General features: G+C 55.9%; 2 protein-coding genes across 8 annotated transcripts in view; one reads left to right on the forward strand and one right to left on the reverse strand.

Annotated features, from left to right (window-relative positions):
- The window catches only part of wdr25 (WD repeat domain 25), an 11,766-nt gene extending 9,480 nt beyond the window's left edge, over nucleotides 1-2,286 (forward strand). For 4 of the 7 annotated variants that reach the window (XM_030117054.1, XM_030117052.1, XM_030117051.1 and 1 more), the window contains 3 exons: nucleotides 1-97; nucleotides 462-602; nucleotides 708-2,286. The exon at nucleotides 1-97 is cut by the window's left edge and continues 74 nt beyond it. In XM_030117054.1, the coding sequence (XP_029972914.1) occupies nucleotides 1-97; nucleotides 462-602; nucleotides 708-929 (460 nt within the window). In that variant the 3' untranslated portion in view covers nucleotides 930-2,286. The remainder of the gene's footprint in view (nucleotides 98-461; nucleotides 603-707) is intronic. The other 3 variants (XR_003933569.1, XR_003933568.1, XR_003933567.1) reach the window with 3 other exon arrangements.
- A 2,484-nt stretch (nucleotides 2,287-4,770) lies between these two features.
- Nucleotides 4,771-17,500, reverse strand: part of begain (brain-enriched guanylate kinase-associated) — a 15,196-nt gene continuing 2,466 nt past the window's right edge. The window contains exons 3-5 of the mRNA XM_030117426.1: nucleotides 11,605-11,712; nucleotides 11,182-11,265; nucleotides 4,771-6,261 (exon numbers count right to left, since the gene is read on the reverse strand). Of these exons, the coding sequence (XP_029973286.1) occupies nucleotides 4,771-6,261; nucleotides 11,182-11,265; nucleotides 11,605-11,712 (1,683 nt within the window). The remainder of the gene's footprint in view (nucleotides 6,262-11,181; nucleotides 11,266-11,604; nucleotides 11,713-17,500) is intronic.

Raw genomic sequence — 17,500 nt, forward strand, 5'->3', positions numbered from 1 at the left:
CAGCAGCTCAGACTGTGTGAGCAGAGACTCTGCGGACCGGACCCTGATGGTCTGGGACTTCCAGACCGCCGCCAGGCTCTCCAACCAGATTTTCCATGTGAGTCCTGTAGAGAGTCCGGAGTAATGCTGGAGGTCCAGGTCTTCACTGACTGAAGCGGGTCTGGACTGAAGACGGTCTGGACTGAAGACGGTCTGGACTGAAGCGGGTCTGGACTGAAGCGGGTCCTGGTGGTTCTGAATGATGACAGCCAGGCTCAACAAACCTCGGAATCGATGTATAGTTACATGTCATCTTCAGGGTCAACTCTGTGGACCATCTCTGACAGCCTGTCCTCTAATGTCCTCTGTCTGTCCCTCTGTCCCTCTGAGTCCTGTCAGGGTGGTAGGGTACTGGGACTGAAGTGGTCCTGTCACCCATTCTGTTTCTCCACCTCTAAGGAGAGTTTTCCTCCACCCTTCAGGAGCGCTACACCTGCCCCAGCCTGGCTCTCCACCCTCTGGAGGACTGTTTCGTGGCTCAGACCAATGGGGACTACGTGGCCCTGTTCTCCACCCAGAGGCCCTACAGGATGAACAAGAGGCGGAGATTCGAAGGACACAAGGTCAGTGAGGGGGGTGTGGGTCCGGTCCTCTGCTGACGGTCTGGTCCAGGAGCTGACGGAGGGCCTTGGTGAGGTTGGGGGTTCAGGTCCTGTGCTGTCTTGCAGGTGGAGGGCTACGCGGTGCGCTGCAGCTTCTCTCCAGACGGGGGCGTCCTGGCGTCGGGCAGCTCCAGCGGCTGCGCTCACTTCTACGACTTCCACACCGCCGGGGCGCTGCGCACCCTGCAGGCCCACAGCCGGCCCTGCCTCAGCGTCTCCCAGCATGCACTGCTGCCCGCTGCCGTGGCCACCGGGGACTGGGCCGGAGAGATCAAGGTGTGGAACTGACCACTGCCTGTGTGGGAGTGTCCACAGGCGGTGGACCTGGCCCGGCTGTGTGAGAGCTGTGCTGGCGGAGCAGTGGAGAGCTGGCCGGGAGCCTCTGAGCTCAGCTGGTTCTTCTGATCTGCATCGGCGTCTCTTTCCTCGTCCCTCCGGTGCTCGCTGTCGGCTCTGAGCGGCGTCCGCCGGGTTCCCGGGCTCTCAGCGGAGAGCAGGACAGCAGAGCTGCTGCTGCTGCAGATTCAGACAGACAGGCTCCCAGAAATCTCTCGCATTCCCAACATCTTTATTAAGTAAATAAACATACAGCAAAACTCTGGAACCATGCATCAGGCAGCTGCTCCGGTCCAGGACCACCCGGGTGGAGGCAGGCCTGGACCGGACCACGTCACACCAGGCCTTCAAGGGTCAAACTGGACCAAAACCAACCAGCGTGGAGCAGTCAGCACTCCCAACACACCAGACCCTGCCTGGAGCAGAGGATCCAGGGATCCCTCAGCATTCAGAGGATCCAGGGATCCCTCAGCATTCAGAGGATCCAGGGATCCCTCAGCATTCAGAGGATCCAGGGATCCCTCAGCATTCAGAGGCTCGTCAGCTGATCGCTGTAGAAGAGGCGGAGCTTCAGCATCAGCTCCGGTCCAGTCCCCTCACAGCGGTCCTCATGCAGCACCTGGTCCTGCTGCCGTTCCAGGCCCTTCACCCTGTTCACACCTGTCAGTGGAGCGGTACGGCCTGGGAGCCAGTTCTCAGGTCTGGACCAGGTCTCAGGTCCAGGCTGGCTGTCAGGTCTGGACCAGGTCTCAGGTCCAGGCTGGCTGTCAGGTCTGGACCAGGTCTCAGGTCCAGGCTGGCTGTCAGGTCTGGACCAGGTCTCAGGTCCAGGCTGGCTGTCAGGTCTGGACCAGGTCTCAGGTCCAGGCTGGCTGTCAGGTCTGGACCAGGTCTCAGGTCCGGGCCGGTAAAGAGGTAGGAGGTAAAGCTGGTCTCAGAGCTTCAGCCTCAGTGGAAGAGAAGCTCAGATCTTTGAGAGGGACGTCTTGTTCCCTCAGGGACGTTCCACCCGGCAGGTCTCGGTGTTCTCTCCAGACTGCAGCAGCTCCGGTGACCTGATGGTTCTCAACATGTGGTTCAGGCTCTCGTGGCCAGTGGACATCCCATAAAGAAGGTGTGCTCTGTCTGGACTCTCCCAGGTTCGTGGGTTTGAGTTTTGGAATCATGGAGCACTGCCACTGAAGTGAAGACAGCTGGGCCGTCTGTTCAGTTTACAGCTGCACACTGTGGAACAACTTCACAAAACGCTGTGAAAAGAATCGAGACTTTGGTAAAATAAAGAAAAAATCTCTGTGAGGAAAAAAAAAAACGCATTGGTACCAGGAGTGCTGAAACATCTGCACAGCTCTACACAGGAAGTCCAACAGAGCTGGAAATAAAACATTTCTTTACAGAGAAAGGCCTCTTCAATGCAGTGTGTGTGTGTGTGTGTGTGTGTGTGTGTGTGTGTGTGTGTGTGTGTGTGTGTGTGTGTGTGTGTGTGTGTGTGTGTGTGTGTCAGGAAGAACATACAGTAGCATCACTTCAGGCATTCAGTATGTACAGAGCTGGAAGTGACAGCAGAGCGGGTTCAGAACCGTCCAGGACTCAGAACGTTCTGAGATGTTCAGAAACACGTCTCGCCTTTGGAACAGGGCTTCACAGCATTGTGCATTAATTGGTCATGAAAAGTGGTCTGATCTTGAGCTCAGTCACAAATTCATTCACAGTGAAGTTTCTTGAACATCTGTTAAAAAACGCACAGTGCTGGAGCCAGTGAGAACCTCAGAACCGGGCTGGAGGTTCTCCAGGTTCTCCAGGTTCTCCAGGTTCTCTGGAGGACAGAACCTCAGGTAGCTGCTGCTCTGACTGTCAGCTCTTTCACACAACGGCTTCAGCTCATCCAGACCCTCAGCGGGACGAAGTCACCTGTCAGCTGAAGCTGAACTGGTGTTTAAGATGAAGAGGTGTCAATCAGCTGTTAATCAGGTGTTAATCACATGTTAATCCAAATCCAGTGTCAACAGGTGTAGGTCAATCAGCTGTTAATCAGTGGTAAATCAGATGAAAATCAAGAGTAAATCAGCTGACGATCAGGTGGGAACAGATGTCAATCAGCTATCAAAGAGGTGTAAATAAGGTTAATCAGTGTTTTAGAGGATAAGTTCGGTTTAAACTGTTTTCACGTTGTTTATAGAATGCAGTAGAACAATCTCCTCACCCAGAAGGCTTTTCTGATATCAACAGAGCTTTGGGCGAAATTTAGATCCAAAATCGAGCGGCGGACATCCGTCTAGCAGACGGGGCATCGGTAACGCCGCTCCTAAAACGGCTTTAATCGTCCAAAAACTCATTAGTTTCACCAATAATTCCTCCTGATCTCCTGGCCTAAACAACATGAAAGCTGTTTAAACCGAACTTTTCCTTTAAGGCCTTTCTGTTGTCGATGGACTCAAACTTCTCCAAAGTTGTGATGTCCTGAAAGAACTTTCTTGCCCTGTGTCTTTGGTGTGAGTCCTTGTGAAGAAGAGCAGCCTCGCTCCTCTTCTTCCCTGGATCTGTTGTCTCAATGAGGACTGCTGACTGCTGACTGGAGCTTCCTCCTCCTCCAGCTGCCTCCTGCTCAGCTGGAGCTTTCCAGATGTTTCTTGTGCTGTTCTGTCCTCCAGCTCACTGCTGACACCAGTGAGATGTTTTTGGGAGTGGTCGGTCAGGGCAGGAGGCTGGGGGGCAGGAGGCTTTATCATCATGGTGTTGTATTTGCCTGTTCAAGTGAAAGGAGATCACACTTTATGGTCTCTTAAGGCAGAAAAACGGGCGTTTCACAGGTTTCTGGTGAGGGTGTGTATGCATTTTAAAACACCTCAGATTTCAATAAAAATGACAGCAGTTGCAGTTCAGTTAAAAGCTTGAAGTGGTTTAAAAACACCTCCTCCAAACTGATAGCTCTACATTTAGTAGTAGTCCAGGTGTGTGAGGAGGTGAAGCCGGCCTGCTGGACTGCAGGCTGATAAGGTTGAGACGGTCGATGCTGGTGCTTCCTGTCGGGTGCTGTGGTCCTGAACCCTCACTATTCCCCAGTTTGGTCCTGCACAGGAGTGAGTCGCTGTGTCTTTCGTCAGAGCTGAGCGTGACTGCAGCGAGGCTCGGTCTCCACAGGACGTCTGACAGGAAGAGAAATCCGTCAGAATGAGCAGCGGAGGCTGGAACGGACCCTGAAACGCCACTCGGCTTCTGGAAGGAGCTTCAGCCGCTCTGAGCTGGAGAGATCGGAGTGGTGGTGCAGCATTTGTGGGCGGATGAAAGGATGAGCTGTGAGGCATTAACCTCACAAGAACTTTCTGGAGAATATTTAACTGCCATGGGAAAACACGGCCTGGAGGGGTTCGGCTGCTGAAGCTGCCAAGAAGACGAGGAGAAGAGATTCCAGAGTATAAAGTCTTCTTTGACTTCAGGATGTGCTCGATGCTGTTCTCTCAGAGGACAGAGACATGACAAAACCAGACGTTCCAATAAAAAGCAGTAAACCTGGGTGTTCTGGAGCAGAGGGAATAAAGTCTGCTTCAGATGCAGCACTGTCCCTGATCCCCCCTCCTCCAGCATGGTCCCCCCAAACAGCCTGTCCTCACTGCTCTGTGTGTGTGTGTGTGTGTGTGTGTGTGTGTGTGTGTGTGTGTGTGTGTGTGTGTGTGTGTGTGTGTGTGTGTGTAGCTGCTGTAAACACAGAGCAGAACAGCATGTGAGTTCCATAGAGATCCGGTGAGACTCGGTCAAACCCAGTCGGACCGGCAGACAGACTGGACTTTGATGGCGCTCAGTTCAGCAGGGTGCCGTACAGCTGCGCCTTGGTCAGACTGTCCTTCCTCGTCAGTCCTGTGCTGCCAAATTTCTGGTATCTGGGGGAGGTCTTCTTTGGGAGCGAGGGTCCGGCGCTGAGAGCGGAGCTGGAGCTGGGCCGGGGCCGGACGCTGGGCCTGGGGGCCGGGTAGTGCTGCAGACTGGATGCCTCGGGCGAGCCGTGGTGTGAGGACTCGGCCGAGCTGTCCGGGCTCAGGCTGACGTAGTCCTTGGTCCTGCCGCCGGCCGCCGCCGCCCCCCCGCCACCCTCCGGATCTTTGAGGAACAGACTGGACTCCGAGTCCTGACTGTCACGGCTGGCTCCATACAGCGCTGACGCTTTGCCCTGAGCCCTGGGTGAGCCCAGGCTGAAGCAGCGGTCCACGGGTCGGCCGCGGAGCACGTCTGCTTCCTGGAAGCTGCTGTAGATGGCACCCTTGACTTTATCAGGAGGTCCCGTGGCGAAGTGGTGCTCGGAGAAACTGTATGGAGAGACCCGCCCCGCAAGGCCACGATAGGCCGAGGAGAAGGTGGTGATGTCCTCCACGCTGAGCTGTCTCCAGCGGCCGCTCAGGTCGTCTTCAGGCTCGCGGACGCCGCCGCACCGGTCCGGCCCTCCTCCGTGCGTCCGGCTCAGCCCGGTGGTGGAGCCCATGCTGCGAGACGAGGCCAGGCGGGGGGCGCTGGAGTGGAACGGGTCGCTGAAGCACGACGCCGTCCTTGTGTACGAGGGCACGCCGCCTTTCGCCGGGCTCTTGGGCGCCACCATATGCTGGATGCTGCGGGACTTGGGGAAGCACGAGCCGTCTTTATCATAGGAAGACATGCTTTTGAGCTCATAGTCCAAACTGCCGCCGTCCCGCCAGTCCATGTAGAGGCCTTGGTGGGAAGACGACAGAGTGCTGCTCGCAGTGCGCACACCGCCGCCGCCCAGCACCGTCTTTTCGTCCGAAGCCAGGCTGAAGCTGGAGTAGCTGCTGGAGGCGGGCGGGCTTGTGGCGCCGAACTGGTCCCGGAGGCTGAAGGACGTCGGGGGCTCGTGGTGGGAGAAGCTTCCGGAGGGGAAGGCGTCCTCCTCTGGATTGCTGTCGGTGGAGTTGTGGGCGTGGAGCTGCAGCAGCGCCGGGCCGTGGAGGTCCACGCTCTGCCGCCGCTCGCCGTCCTGCCAGCGCTCGGGGCAGTACAGGGCCGTGTCGCTGCAGTACAGGTCGGACGTCTTGTACGCCGTGCGACGGCTCAGCCGGTCGGCGCCCCCCACGCCTGCGGGGAAGTCTCCGTCCTGCGGCTGTGGGCTTGGGGAGCGGGTGACCGGACAGCTGCTTCCCGGCTCCGGCTTCTCCAGAACCTGGGCGATGATGGCGGTGGGCACGGCGTCAGAGCCGCCGGAGTGGCAGAGAGCGGCGGCGGCTCCTCGACCGCTGTGCTTCTCCATGTGGGAGCTGAGGCGCTCCTGAAAGTCCAGCGGCAGCTGAAACAAGCAGACACAGAAAAGCTGGTGAAGAAAACACACCCCCAGTTCAGACGGTTTCTCCACAGCAGAACTCATCCACATCCATGACGCCAAACAGAGAACGCCAGATATACAGAAGTTTTCACAGAAAAACAACCATTCTGCTTCTGGTTTCTTGTCTCTGTGACTCCAAACTGAGGGTGTCAGGGTCCTGTCTGTCCTGCATGTGTCCTTTAGCCCCACCTGTTGCTTGTGTTTCGTTTTGCACCCTGTCTCTGTCTCCCATCCTCCTGTGGTCCCTGTCCCTCCCTGGTTGCCAGTGTCGGTAGTCTGATGTCCACCTTGTTAACCAGTTGTGTCTCTCTGTCCCCTTATGCTGGGGCTATACAGCGTAGAGGCGCATCCCCTGGGTGGCGGATAGGGGTGCCCTCCTTTGAGGGGGTTGCACCTGAATAAAACAGAATAGGGTGCCGTGGCCCAACATAGCCTAGGAGAGGGACAAGTCTGACTCCAAACCCGGGTAGACAGAGCTCGTTAGCCTTGGTAAGCAGTCTGTCTAGGAGAAAGGCAACTCCGACTACAAACCCCAGCGTGTCGGTACGCTGTGAGATGGCAGCCCCACCAACCAGCTATCCTGCGGAAGGCCAACAACCCACCCAGGAGAAACCTCTTCTGTTACGAAACTGACCAGAGAAAGAAGCCGGACTGAACCACACGGTAACGGACCCCAGCCTGCCCCCGACCAACGAGTACAGATCGACCTTTGTCTTAGGACCCGTGTCGCCACATGGACTGTCCAGACCCTCCTTCGCCCCAGAGCTGCCACCCTGCTGTCCCGAGAGCTCTGGCGCTACAACACCTCCCTGCAGGGCTCTGTGAGGTCCGATGGCAAGGTAATGGCGAAACTACAGCAGGCGACAATTGCTACATCTTAAGTGGCCCCTAAGAGCCGGACTGGCCTTTAAGGCGTGGCTCTTGCCGTTCCAACAGCCCTCCGGAGGTCCCTCATCAGCTGGACACCCCTAAGCGACAGACTACTGTCTGCTCGCCTCCTCCACCACCACGGCGAGATGACAGTGGCTGTCGCCTACGTCCCCACGGATGTCGCTTATGAGGATGTGAAGGACGCGTTTTTTCACCAACTCGATCAGGCTGTCAGCCGAGCTGCACCACACGCTACCATCATTCTCACTGACGCCAACGCCACTCTATCCAGCAGCGATCGGTCCCTCGGCTCACCTGTCGGCACCACCTTCATCGACAGGAAAACAAATGACAACAGCCACCGCCTCCTCCTCCACCACCATAACAGCCTCTGCGTTGCTGACACCTGGTTTCCTCGGAAACAAATCCATCACTGGATGTAGTACAGCCCAGATGGCAGAACCAGGAAGGTGCTGGAGCACATCATTTCTCGACGCTGTAAGTCATTTGTCAAAAACTGCCGGGTGTACAGAGGAGCACAGCGTGGCAACACAGACCATCGTCTGCTGGTGGTCCAGCTTAAGCTAAAGCTCCAAGCCAACCAGCACAAGACTCTGCCTCGCCCCGACTCCTCCCGACTCAACAACCCCAACACCGCCACAGACTTCAGTCGCTCCATCCGCCGCACCCTTGATGCCCTGGCTCCCGACAAAGTGACAGACTGGGCGACCTTCAAGGAAAGTGTCGTCCAGTCTGCTCACAATGCCCCCGGATGCTCACGACCGTCCCCGAGAAAGCCCTGGACATCAGAGAGGACACTAAACATCATCGACCAGCGGCGTGAGGCCCGGCTCCGAGGCAACCTCACGGAGTATCGGCGACTGAACCGCCGGCGCAACGTGGCCATCGCTGAGGATAGGGAAAGGTTCTGGGAAGCAGAAGCCCGACAGCTTGAGTACACAGCCAACAACAATAATTTGAGCCACATATTCAGTCTACTGTGCCAAGCCCGTAGCGGTCCACACATAAAGACAGCCTTGGTAAAAGATTGATGGTAATCTCATTACAACAGCCAACTGCCTCGAGCACTGGAAAGAACAATTTAGCCTCCTCCTGCAGCACAGCACCATCCCGGCTGATCCCGCCCTCCTGGAGACTGCAAATGTTGCCCCCCCAGCGCCCCCTGCTGCACAGACCCTGTAACACCCGGGGAAGTGAGAGCTGCTCTGAAGAAACTGAACATCAGGAAAGCCCCCGGCATCTGTGCCATCACCGGTGAGATGCTCAAAGCCGGCGGCGATGCCACGGTGGAGCGGCTAACCCACCTGTTCAATCAGGTGTGGGAAACAGAGCAGCTGCCACCGACTGGACCAGAGGGTCATCCTGCCCTTCTGGAAACACAAGGGTGATCGGCTTGTCTGCGGAAACCACAGAGGCATCACCCTGCTCTCCATCCCTACCAGGTCTTCACCAGGATCTTGCTTCACCGTGCCCTTCCAGCGACCAGAAGCCGCCGCCGTCCCCAGCAGGCTGGCTTTATGCCCAATCGCTTCACAATCGACCACATCTCTGCCGTACGTCTGCTGATAGAGAAGACCCGTGAATTCCGTGAAGACCGCCATCTGTATATCGGATTCATTGATCTGAAGCCGCCTTGGACACCGTCTGCCACTCCTCTCTGTGGAACATCCTCCAAACCCTCAGAGCTCCGCCCAAGACCATCGCTCTGTTCAAGCTGCTCTACAGCAGAGAGCTGAGTCCGTATGAACGGTCTGACTCCAGCTGGTTTACCGTCTCCAGCAGTGTTCTCCAGGGCTGTGTGGCTCCTGATCTTTTTAACTGCATCATCGACCATCCGATGTCCCAGGTCTGCGAGGCGTCCCCGGAGTGTCCTTCAGCAGCGACCATCTGACTGACCTGGAATACGCTGACGATACCATCCTGCTCAGCACAACCTACAGTCAGCTGAGAGACGCTCTCGGCTTTACAGTGAGGAGAAGCACAGTTCGGCCTCCAAGTGAGCTGGACTAAACCAAGTTTATGTATGTCGGTGATGAACCAGATCCACCTCCCATGCAAATTGGGAGCGACATCGTAGAGCCTGTCAAGAACTTTGTGTACCTGGGGTCTATGGTGACATACAGTGGGGAACTAAAACCAGAGATTGATTGCAGATGAGCCCTGGCAGCATCTGCTCTGCAGTCTCTCTGGAAACTACTCTGGCAGCACCAGAGCATCTCACGCACGACGAAGCTCCGGATTTACAACTTAGCCGTACTCTCCATCCTGCTGTATGGCTCAGAAACGTTGCCGCTGAACGACACTCTGGCCGCAAGAACCGATGGTTTTGATAGCAGGGCTCTGAGAACCTTGGAGAACATCAGGTGGCCCCAGCGAGTTTCCAGTGAAGTGCTCAGAGCCGCACAGGCCAGACCCGAGCATCTTCCTTGGTCGCACAATGCCGCACCCGCTGGCTGGGCCACGTCCTTCGTCTACCCCCAGAACATCCGACACGAGACGTTCTCCAGTTTGACCCAAAGGCCTCAGGCTGGAGACGACCTCGAGGGAAACCCCGGACCTGATGGCTCGACCTCCGACAACACGGAGCTGCTGTGGAGGATGGAGAGCAGCTGGCACAAGATCGCCAGCAATCGAAAAACCTGGTTCATCTGGTCGGCTCAACGCACTGGGACGGGATACCCTGACCCTCCTGGAGCACTAAGTAAGTAAATAAGTAAGTCTCTCTGTCCCAGGCTATTTAGTTCCGCCTCCCCACTGTGTCTCTGTTGGTTTGTCTGGGTTGTTTTGTTCAGTTTTGAGAGATCTGTTACCTGACCCGTTCCTGTTTCACTGAGAGTATAGCTCCTTCTGTGTCTGGCTGTTATTTACTGTTATTTATTTATTTATTTATTTATTTTTAACTCTGATCTGGACTCCGATGCTGCTTTGGATTCTCCCTGTCTGAATTTTAGCCTGAATAAAAATCTGTCTTTGACCTCATGGGCTCAGCTGCTCTGTGACAGAGGGTGTGTTGAAGCCTGCAGGCACCACATACCTGCTTCTTCACCTCTGTGTTTTAGTTCAAACGGCTTTAGTTTGAGAAGATTTCAACAAGTCAAACTGTAACTAAGAGAAAAGTTGGAATTAATGAGTAGAAATAAATGTCTTATTATAATGATCTAAAACAGAGTGTAAGAACTGAGATGAATTAGGAAGCTCCGACAGCCTCTTTATCTTAACAGTTTACTATCTGTGCCAGTCCAATGTGAGCGCTGTTCACGAGGCCTATGCAGTGACTGCTTCTCCCTTCATGGAGTCTGCTGGGCTGGGTTTCTACCACAGACAGCTGATCAGGGTCTCTGTTCCCCAGGGAGCAGCTCTCCACCGAGGATCAACAGGACCGGGGTTCTTCAGGAGAGAGAAGCTCCTCTCGGCATTAAATAACCTGCATCCCTGAAGCCGGGGCTATTTTTATCTGCTGTTGCCACTCCCAGAGGGACTGGAGAGGGGAAGCAGGGGAGGCATTTCCAGAGCGCGCTCAGCATGAGCTGCTATCTGAGGCAAATCTTAATTACAGACACACAGTTCTGGAGTGTTAATCCACGTGACAGCGCTCGTCTCTCCCCTAAAGAGCTTTAACACCAGACATGATGAAACACTTCAAGCATACCAGTCATTCCATTCTCTGTTGAAGTTACTCCTGAAAATGCTCCGTCTCTGTGAAAGATATCCCGGTTTGCAGCTGTTTTCCTGTTCTCAGTGTGTCATGTTCACCTTTCTATAAGCTCTTCAACATGCTAAGAAATCACATTTCTGTGAGAGAAAACTGACTCATGTTTCCTGCCAGCCAGCTTGTTCAGTTAATGGTTCAGGAAAACACGATTCCTGGATGTATCAACATAAGATAAATCCAACAGCCTTCAACCTGGCTATTAGCAACGATCTAAAAGTCTGTGTGTGTGTGTGTGTGTGTGTGTGTGTGTGTGTGTGTGTGTGGCAGGGTGCAGCTCTCACCTCAGACATCTTGTGCACCCTGTAGTGAGACTTGGAGCACTGCAGCAGCTGGGCGGCCAGGTTACAGTCCTTCCTGTACACGTCCTGAAGAGACACAGCGTCCATTCATCCATTCGGTTAGTCTTTTTAGTTCAGTAGTTAATATGGAGATGAGTGTCAGGCGATGAGGAGCTACATTAAACTCCTGTTAGCTCAGAAACGGCTTCATTAATTAGGTATAAAATGCTGTTATGGTGAAGTGAAGTGGAGGAGAGGCCGCCCCGCCTCCAATGGACTGACCACCACTATCTGGAGTACCTGTAGTCGGCGTGGAGGGGAGTGTGTGTGTGTGTGTGTGTGTGTGTGTGTGTGTGTGTGTGTGTGTGTGTGTGTGTGTGTGTGTGTGTGTGTGTGTGTGTGGTTGTAGGAGCCTGAAGCTCTCACATTGTCGTCTCTCAGTTTGTTGATGGTGAGCTTTGCCTCCATCAGATGGTTGTTGAGGACAATGATTTCTCGACTGAGGGCTCTCTTCTCTTCCTCGTGGTGCTGAGCCTGCAGCAAGGAGACAAGACCAACATTACACTCTCACACACGCACGCACGCACGCACGCACGCACGCACGCACGCACGCACGCACGCACGCACGCACGCACACACACAAAGCAAATCTTTCAGACCCAGGCTGTCCTTCACTTTGTTTTTCATTTGAACAAATAAACATTAATAATAGTCAGTTCCTAACTTGTCCTTGCGTTCTTGGACTTCCTGGTTAGTGACTCCTCAACTGCTCTCCAGATTATACTCTGTCTCTTCTGCTCCAGTTCATTACTGGCAATAAAAACTCTGAAAACATGGACTCTGTGTACGTCTGCTTTTGGGTCCTCTCTGTCCAGAATGGACCCAGCAGACCCCAGCCCGGGTTACACTCCACTCGGCCCTCACCGGCACCGGCTGGCTGACCTGGAAGCAGGGCTGGAAGCGTCTCTCTGTGAAATACGAGCTGCAACAGAACGTTATGAAGCTGCCATTGCCACCCAGGGGGCACCCTTCGCTCATCCCACTGGTCTGCCTCCAGTTCCCAATCCCAGAGGTCTGGCTCCAGCTCCTGATCCCAGAGGTCTGGCTCCAGCTCCTGATCCCAGAGGTCTGGCTCCAGCTCCGGATCCCAGAGGTCTGGCTCCAGCTCCACTCCACAGCTCGCTCACCCCAACTCCCCAGCTCCTCTGGTGACTCTGGTAACTGCCATCCGTTCCTCATGCAGGACAAGCTCCACTGTGAACTGCAGCCGGACACTGAAGCTTCCTGCATCTCCTGTGCCAGTTCTGACCTGGAGGGCCTGCAGAGGCTTGACCCACTGCAGAGTAGGCTTTACAAATCCCTACCTGCAGCCGCCTCCATGCCGTCTCCCAGGCCTTCATCTGAGGCCTCAGAGGCTTCCTCTGGGGCGCAGGCCACTTGCACGATCGCCAACCTCAGCCAAGGATCCAGACAGATATTGGGTCCAGACCTTGGTTGTGGAGACCAGGGTTACCAGACCAGCTTGATGATGCCGCTGGGCCCAGGGAGGAGCCCATACAGCTGGGGTGGACACGTCCATCACCAGCAGGCAGGGGACGACGGCTCCGGGCTGGAGGTGTCAGTGCTGTGGCCAGTCAGAACACCGTCTCACTCCTGCTCCATGAGGGATCCGAATCCCAGTCGAGTTCAGGTGGGAGGCAGAAGCTTTGGGTCACGTGCTCCAGCCTGCTGGTCCCAGGCTTCAATGGCTTCAATGAGGATAATGAAGGCTCGGAGATCCATCTGGATACTCCACGTCCCTTCCCACCTGAGCATGGTGGCGCTGCGGTCCCAGCACCCAGCCTTCAGGGACCTCTGGCCCACAAGTCTACCGCCTTGTCGGGCAGACCTTGGGGGTCAGGTTCCGGGCCTGGGACCGGGCTGGGGGCGGGCGGGGGTCCTGTCAGGAATCTCTACCCTTCTCTGTCCTCCCTGTGCTCTGTGTGTGCAACAACATATCACACTATCATAAATTCTGGTTTAGGATGTTCTGAGGCGAAGGCTCTGCTGTGAGGTTGTGGGGCGCGGCGCCCGGCGCCCGGCGGAGGCTCTGCTCCGTCCCAGATCCCACTGGACCACGGATACCCTCCACCATTCTTGTCAGGTGGCGATCCAGTTTGTCCCAGTTCCTCCTGTCCTGTTTCATACTGTCCTGTCCCATTTCATCCCTTCCCACAATGTCCCGTCCCATTCCATTCCATCCTGTTTCGTCCCATTCTGATTTGTCCCATCCTGTCCCGTTCTGTCTCTTCCTACTTCTTCTCGTCCTGCTCCATCCAATCCCGTTCTGTTTCGTCCTGTTTCATCCTGTCCGGTCCCGTTTCGTCCCATTCCATCCCGTTTCTTACTGTCGCGTCCTATTCCGTCCCGTCCCATTCCGTCCTCTCCCGTCCCGTTCCATCCCGTCCCATCCCATTCCATCCCAGTCTGTCCCGTCCCGTCCCATTCCGTCCCTTTCTGTCCCGTTCCGTCCCGTCCCATCCCATTCCGTTCCAGTCTGTCCTGTCCCGTCCCTTCCCGTCCCATTCCGTCCCTTTCTGTCCCGTCCCATTCTGTCCCGTCCCATTCCGTCTCATTCCGTCCCGTTCCGTCCCGTCCCATCCCATTCCGTCCCAATCTGTCCCGTCCCGTCCCATTCCGTCCCTTTCTGTCCCGTCCCATCCCGTCCCATTCCGTGCCATTCTGTCCTGTCACGTCCCATTCCGTCCCATTCTGTCCCGTCCCATTCCGTCTCATTCCGTCCCATTCCATCCCATCCCATCCCATTCCGTCCCAGTCTGTCCCGTCCCGTCCCGTCCCATTCCGTCCCTTTCTGTCCCGTCCCGTCCCATTTCATGCCATTCTGTCCCGTCCCATTCCGTCTCACTCCGTCCCGTCCCGTCCCGTTCCATTCCGTCCCTTTCTGTCCCGTCCCGTTCCGTCCCGTCCCGTTCCGTCCCATTCCGTCCCGTCCTGTCCCATTCCGTCCCGTCCCGTCCCATCCGTTCCGTCCCGTCCCATTCCGTCCCATTCTGTCCTGTCCCGTCCCATTCCGTCCCGTCCCGTCCCGTCCCGTCCCGTTCCGTCCTGTCCCATTCCGTCCCGTCCCATCCCGTTCCGTCCCGTCCCATTCCGTCCCGTCCCGTCCCGTCCCATTCCATCCCATTCTGTCCTGTCCCGTCCCATTCCGTCCCGTCCCGTCCCATCCCGTTCCGTCCCGTCCCATTCCATCCCGTCCCGTTCCGTCCCATTCTGTCCTGTCCCGTCCCATTCCGTCCCGTCCCATTCCGTCCCGTCCCGTCCCGTCCCGTCCCGTTCCGTCCCGTCCCATTCCGTCCCGTCCCGTCCCATTCCATCCCATTCTGTCCTGTCCCGTCCCATTCCGTCCCGTCCCGTCCCATCCCGTTCCGTCCCGTCCCATTCCATCCCGTCCCGTTCCGTCCCATTCTGTCCTGTCCCATTCCGTCCCATTCTGTCCTGTCCCGTCCCGTCCCATTCCGTCCCGTCCCGTCCCATTCTGTCCTGTCCCGTCCCGTCCCGTCCCATTCCGTCCCGTCCTGTTCCGTTCCGTCCCGTTCCGTCCCGTCCCGTCCTGTCCTGTTCCGTCCCGTCCCGTCCCGTCCCGTTCCGTCCCGTTCCGTCCCGTCCCGTCCCATTCCGTCCCATTCTGTCCTGTCCCGTCCCGTCCTGTCCCATTCCGTCCCATTCTGTCCTGTCCCGTCCCGTCCTGTCCCATTTCGTCCCGTCCCATCCCGTCCCGTCCCGTCCCGTCCCGTCCCGTCCCGTTCCGTCCCGTCCCGTCCCGTCCCGTCCCGTCCCGTCCCGTCCCGTCCCATTCCGTCCCGTCCCATTCCGTCCCATTCTGTCCTGTCCCGTCCCGTCCCATTCCGTCCCGTCCCGTCCCATTCTGTCCTGTCCCGTCCCGTCCCGTCCCATTCCGTCCCGTCCTGTTCCGTTCCGTCCCGTTCCGTCCCGTCCCGTCCTGTCCTGTTCCGTCCCGTCCCGTCCCGTCCCGTTCCGTCCCGTTCCGTCCCGTCCCGTCCCATTCCGTCCCATTCTGTCCTGTCCCGTCCCGTCCTGTCCCATTCCGTCCCATTCTGTCCTGTCCCGTCCCGTCCTGTCCCATTTCGTCCCGTCCCATCCCGTCCCGTCCCATCCCGTTCCATCCCGTCCCGTCCCGTCCCGTCCCGTCCCGTCCCGTCCCGTCCCGTCCCGTCCCGTTCCGTCCCGTCCCCTCCCGTCCCGTCCCGTCCCGTCCCGTCCCGTCCTGTCCCGTCCCGTGTTGTACCGCCTCATACTGCGGTGGAAGTGAGACTAAAGCAGTTAAAGCAGTTTTATTGATGCTTTTGACGTTTTACCTCCTTTAAATTGACATGCAGCATGAATTTTTTCAGTTTCCGGAGATTAATTTGAGCTGTAATCCGTCTCACAGGAGAGAACAACCAGCAGCCACTCCAGTCCAACACTGAGTGACCAAAGTTACTGATGAGCAGATAGAGTCCAAACAGCTTGTTTGAAAGCTCCAGACCAAACCGCCTCCTGTCCCGATTACAGCTCTATCTTAACAGCTTGTTCAGGCATTCTCTGGTGTTGCTCTGTATGAATCACATTTATTCTCCATTGTCTTGCAGTTGACCTTTCAGGTTGGTTCTTCTCAGAACTTTCCAGAACATGTCTGATGTGGTTGGAGCTGGCTTTGTCTTTGCCTGCCTGCGCTGCCTTCTACAAAGGAACACCTTTGCCTCCTTCAAACACCATTGCATAGCATAGCATCAAAAGAAAGCGCAATCCCAGCAACGCCCACCACTGAAGAAACGCTGCATGATGAGCGTCTGCTTCATCTCTGCTGGAAAGACTTTGAACTGCTTCACACGAGTGGAGCAGAGAGTGTTCTCTGGATCAGTCATTACAGCATGCTGAAGCTTTCTGGGATCCTGCTGCAGCGAAGCAGCAATGAGTTACGCTCAGGGCACCGCTGCAGGACTGTGGTCTGCACATCGACAGTGGTGTGTAAACAGACCTGTGTTTACGTTGACAGTAGTGTGTACACAGACTGCGGTGTGTGCAGACTGAGAATCTCTGAGAGAGCCGTCCTGACAGCACTGAATGTTCTGCTTGGCACATGTGCAGTTTGAGTATGATCTTGTGATCCTAGAAAGGTATTAATTTTGGTGTCAAACCCAGGTTCGGCTCCTCCAGAATCTTCTCAAGTGATCTGATTCTGAGTGATGGAACGCTCTGGCGGTCATCCGAGATTCTTGGAACCATAGCTACATTCAGAGCTTTGACTCTGTTCCATCCCTCCTGACCGCCAGAAGGCGGCGCTGAAAGCACTGAAAGACGAATACCAGCGCAGTCGTGAGAATCAGAATCTGAATCAGAATAGTCTTTATTGTCATCGCAACAAGTTACCAAAGTTACAAGTTACAAAAAAATTACTGGGTTTTAAAAGATGCCCAGGCAGCCAATTACAGCGCTCCGTCTTGAAAAAGAAACAGAGTTAAAGAAACTCAGACAGAAATTGGGGGAGGGGTGGTGGTTAAAAAAGATACGTCAGTTCAGATCTCGGTTCCAAAAGGGAGTCGTGATTAGAAGTGAGAGACCAAAAAAAGCCAACCTGAGCACAAACACAGCGAGACACGTGAGACAAGCTGCTGTCAGACTAACGGATCAGCATCGCAGCTTCATCGTCAGCAACACGGCTTCACCGCTAGGGGGCAGCAGAGAGGTGTGGTGGAGACGCTGAGAGTGGGGGAGGGAGTGTGTGTGGCTCATCAGTCCAGGCAGTGTGTGTGGTTTGACCCGCCTCCCCTCTGCGCTCCAGCTCAGATGGTCGCTGCTGGACGGCCTTGAACGAAGCAGTCCAGAGGTGAAGTTGGGTTGCAGCTGGGAGAGAGAGAGGGAAGGTAGAGAAGCAATCATTCTGTCCTTGAGTCTTCAGGAGATGTTTAGTCCTCCAGGGTTCCAGACACAATCAGAAGGTCTCTTGTTTTGGTGGAAGGAGCCGTTGGACCTTCCTCTGCTGGTTCTCCTCTTTCCAGACAGAAGCTGGTTTAACCCTCTCGCTGCTGGGGACGTCCAACTCGCGTCTCAGTCGTCCATAACCCAAACTGTCCGCCTTTCGAAAGAGTTCGCACAAACAGTCAGTCTCAGCTTTTGCCCGTTGATTTGAAAAGACCGTCCTCCCTTGGACGTCTTTTGTGGCGGCGGTCTTCTTAGTCCTCCAGAGGATCAGGTCGCAGCACCGGCCAATCAGCAGCAGGCCGATCAGCATCAATCCGAAAATGTAATCATCCACAATGAC

This window comes from Salarias fasciatus, chromosome 19, assembly GCF_902148845.1.
Source record: "Salarias fasciatus chromosome 19, fSalaFa1.1, whole genome shotgun sequence".
Classification (NCBI taxonomy): Eukaryota; Metazoa; Chordata; class Actinopteri; order Blenniiformes; family Blenniidae; genus Salarias; species Salarias fasciatus.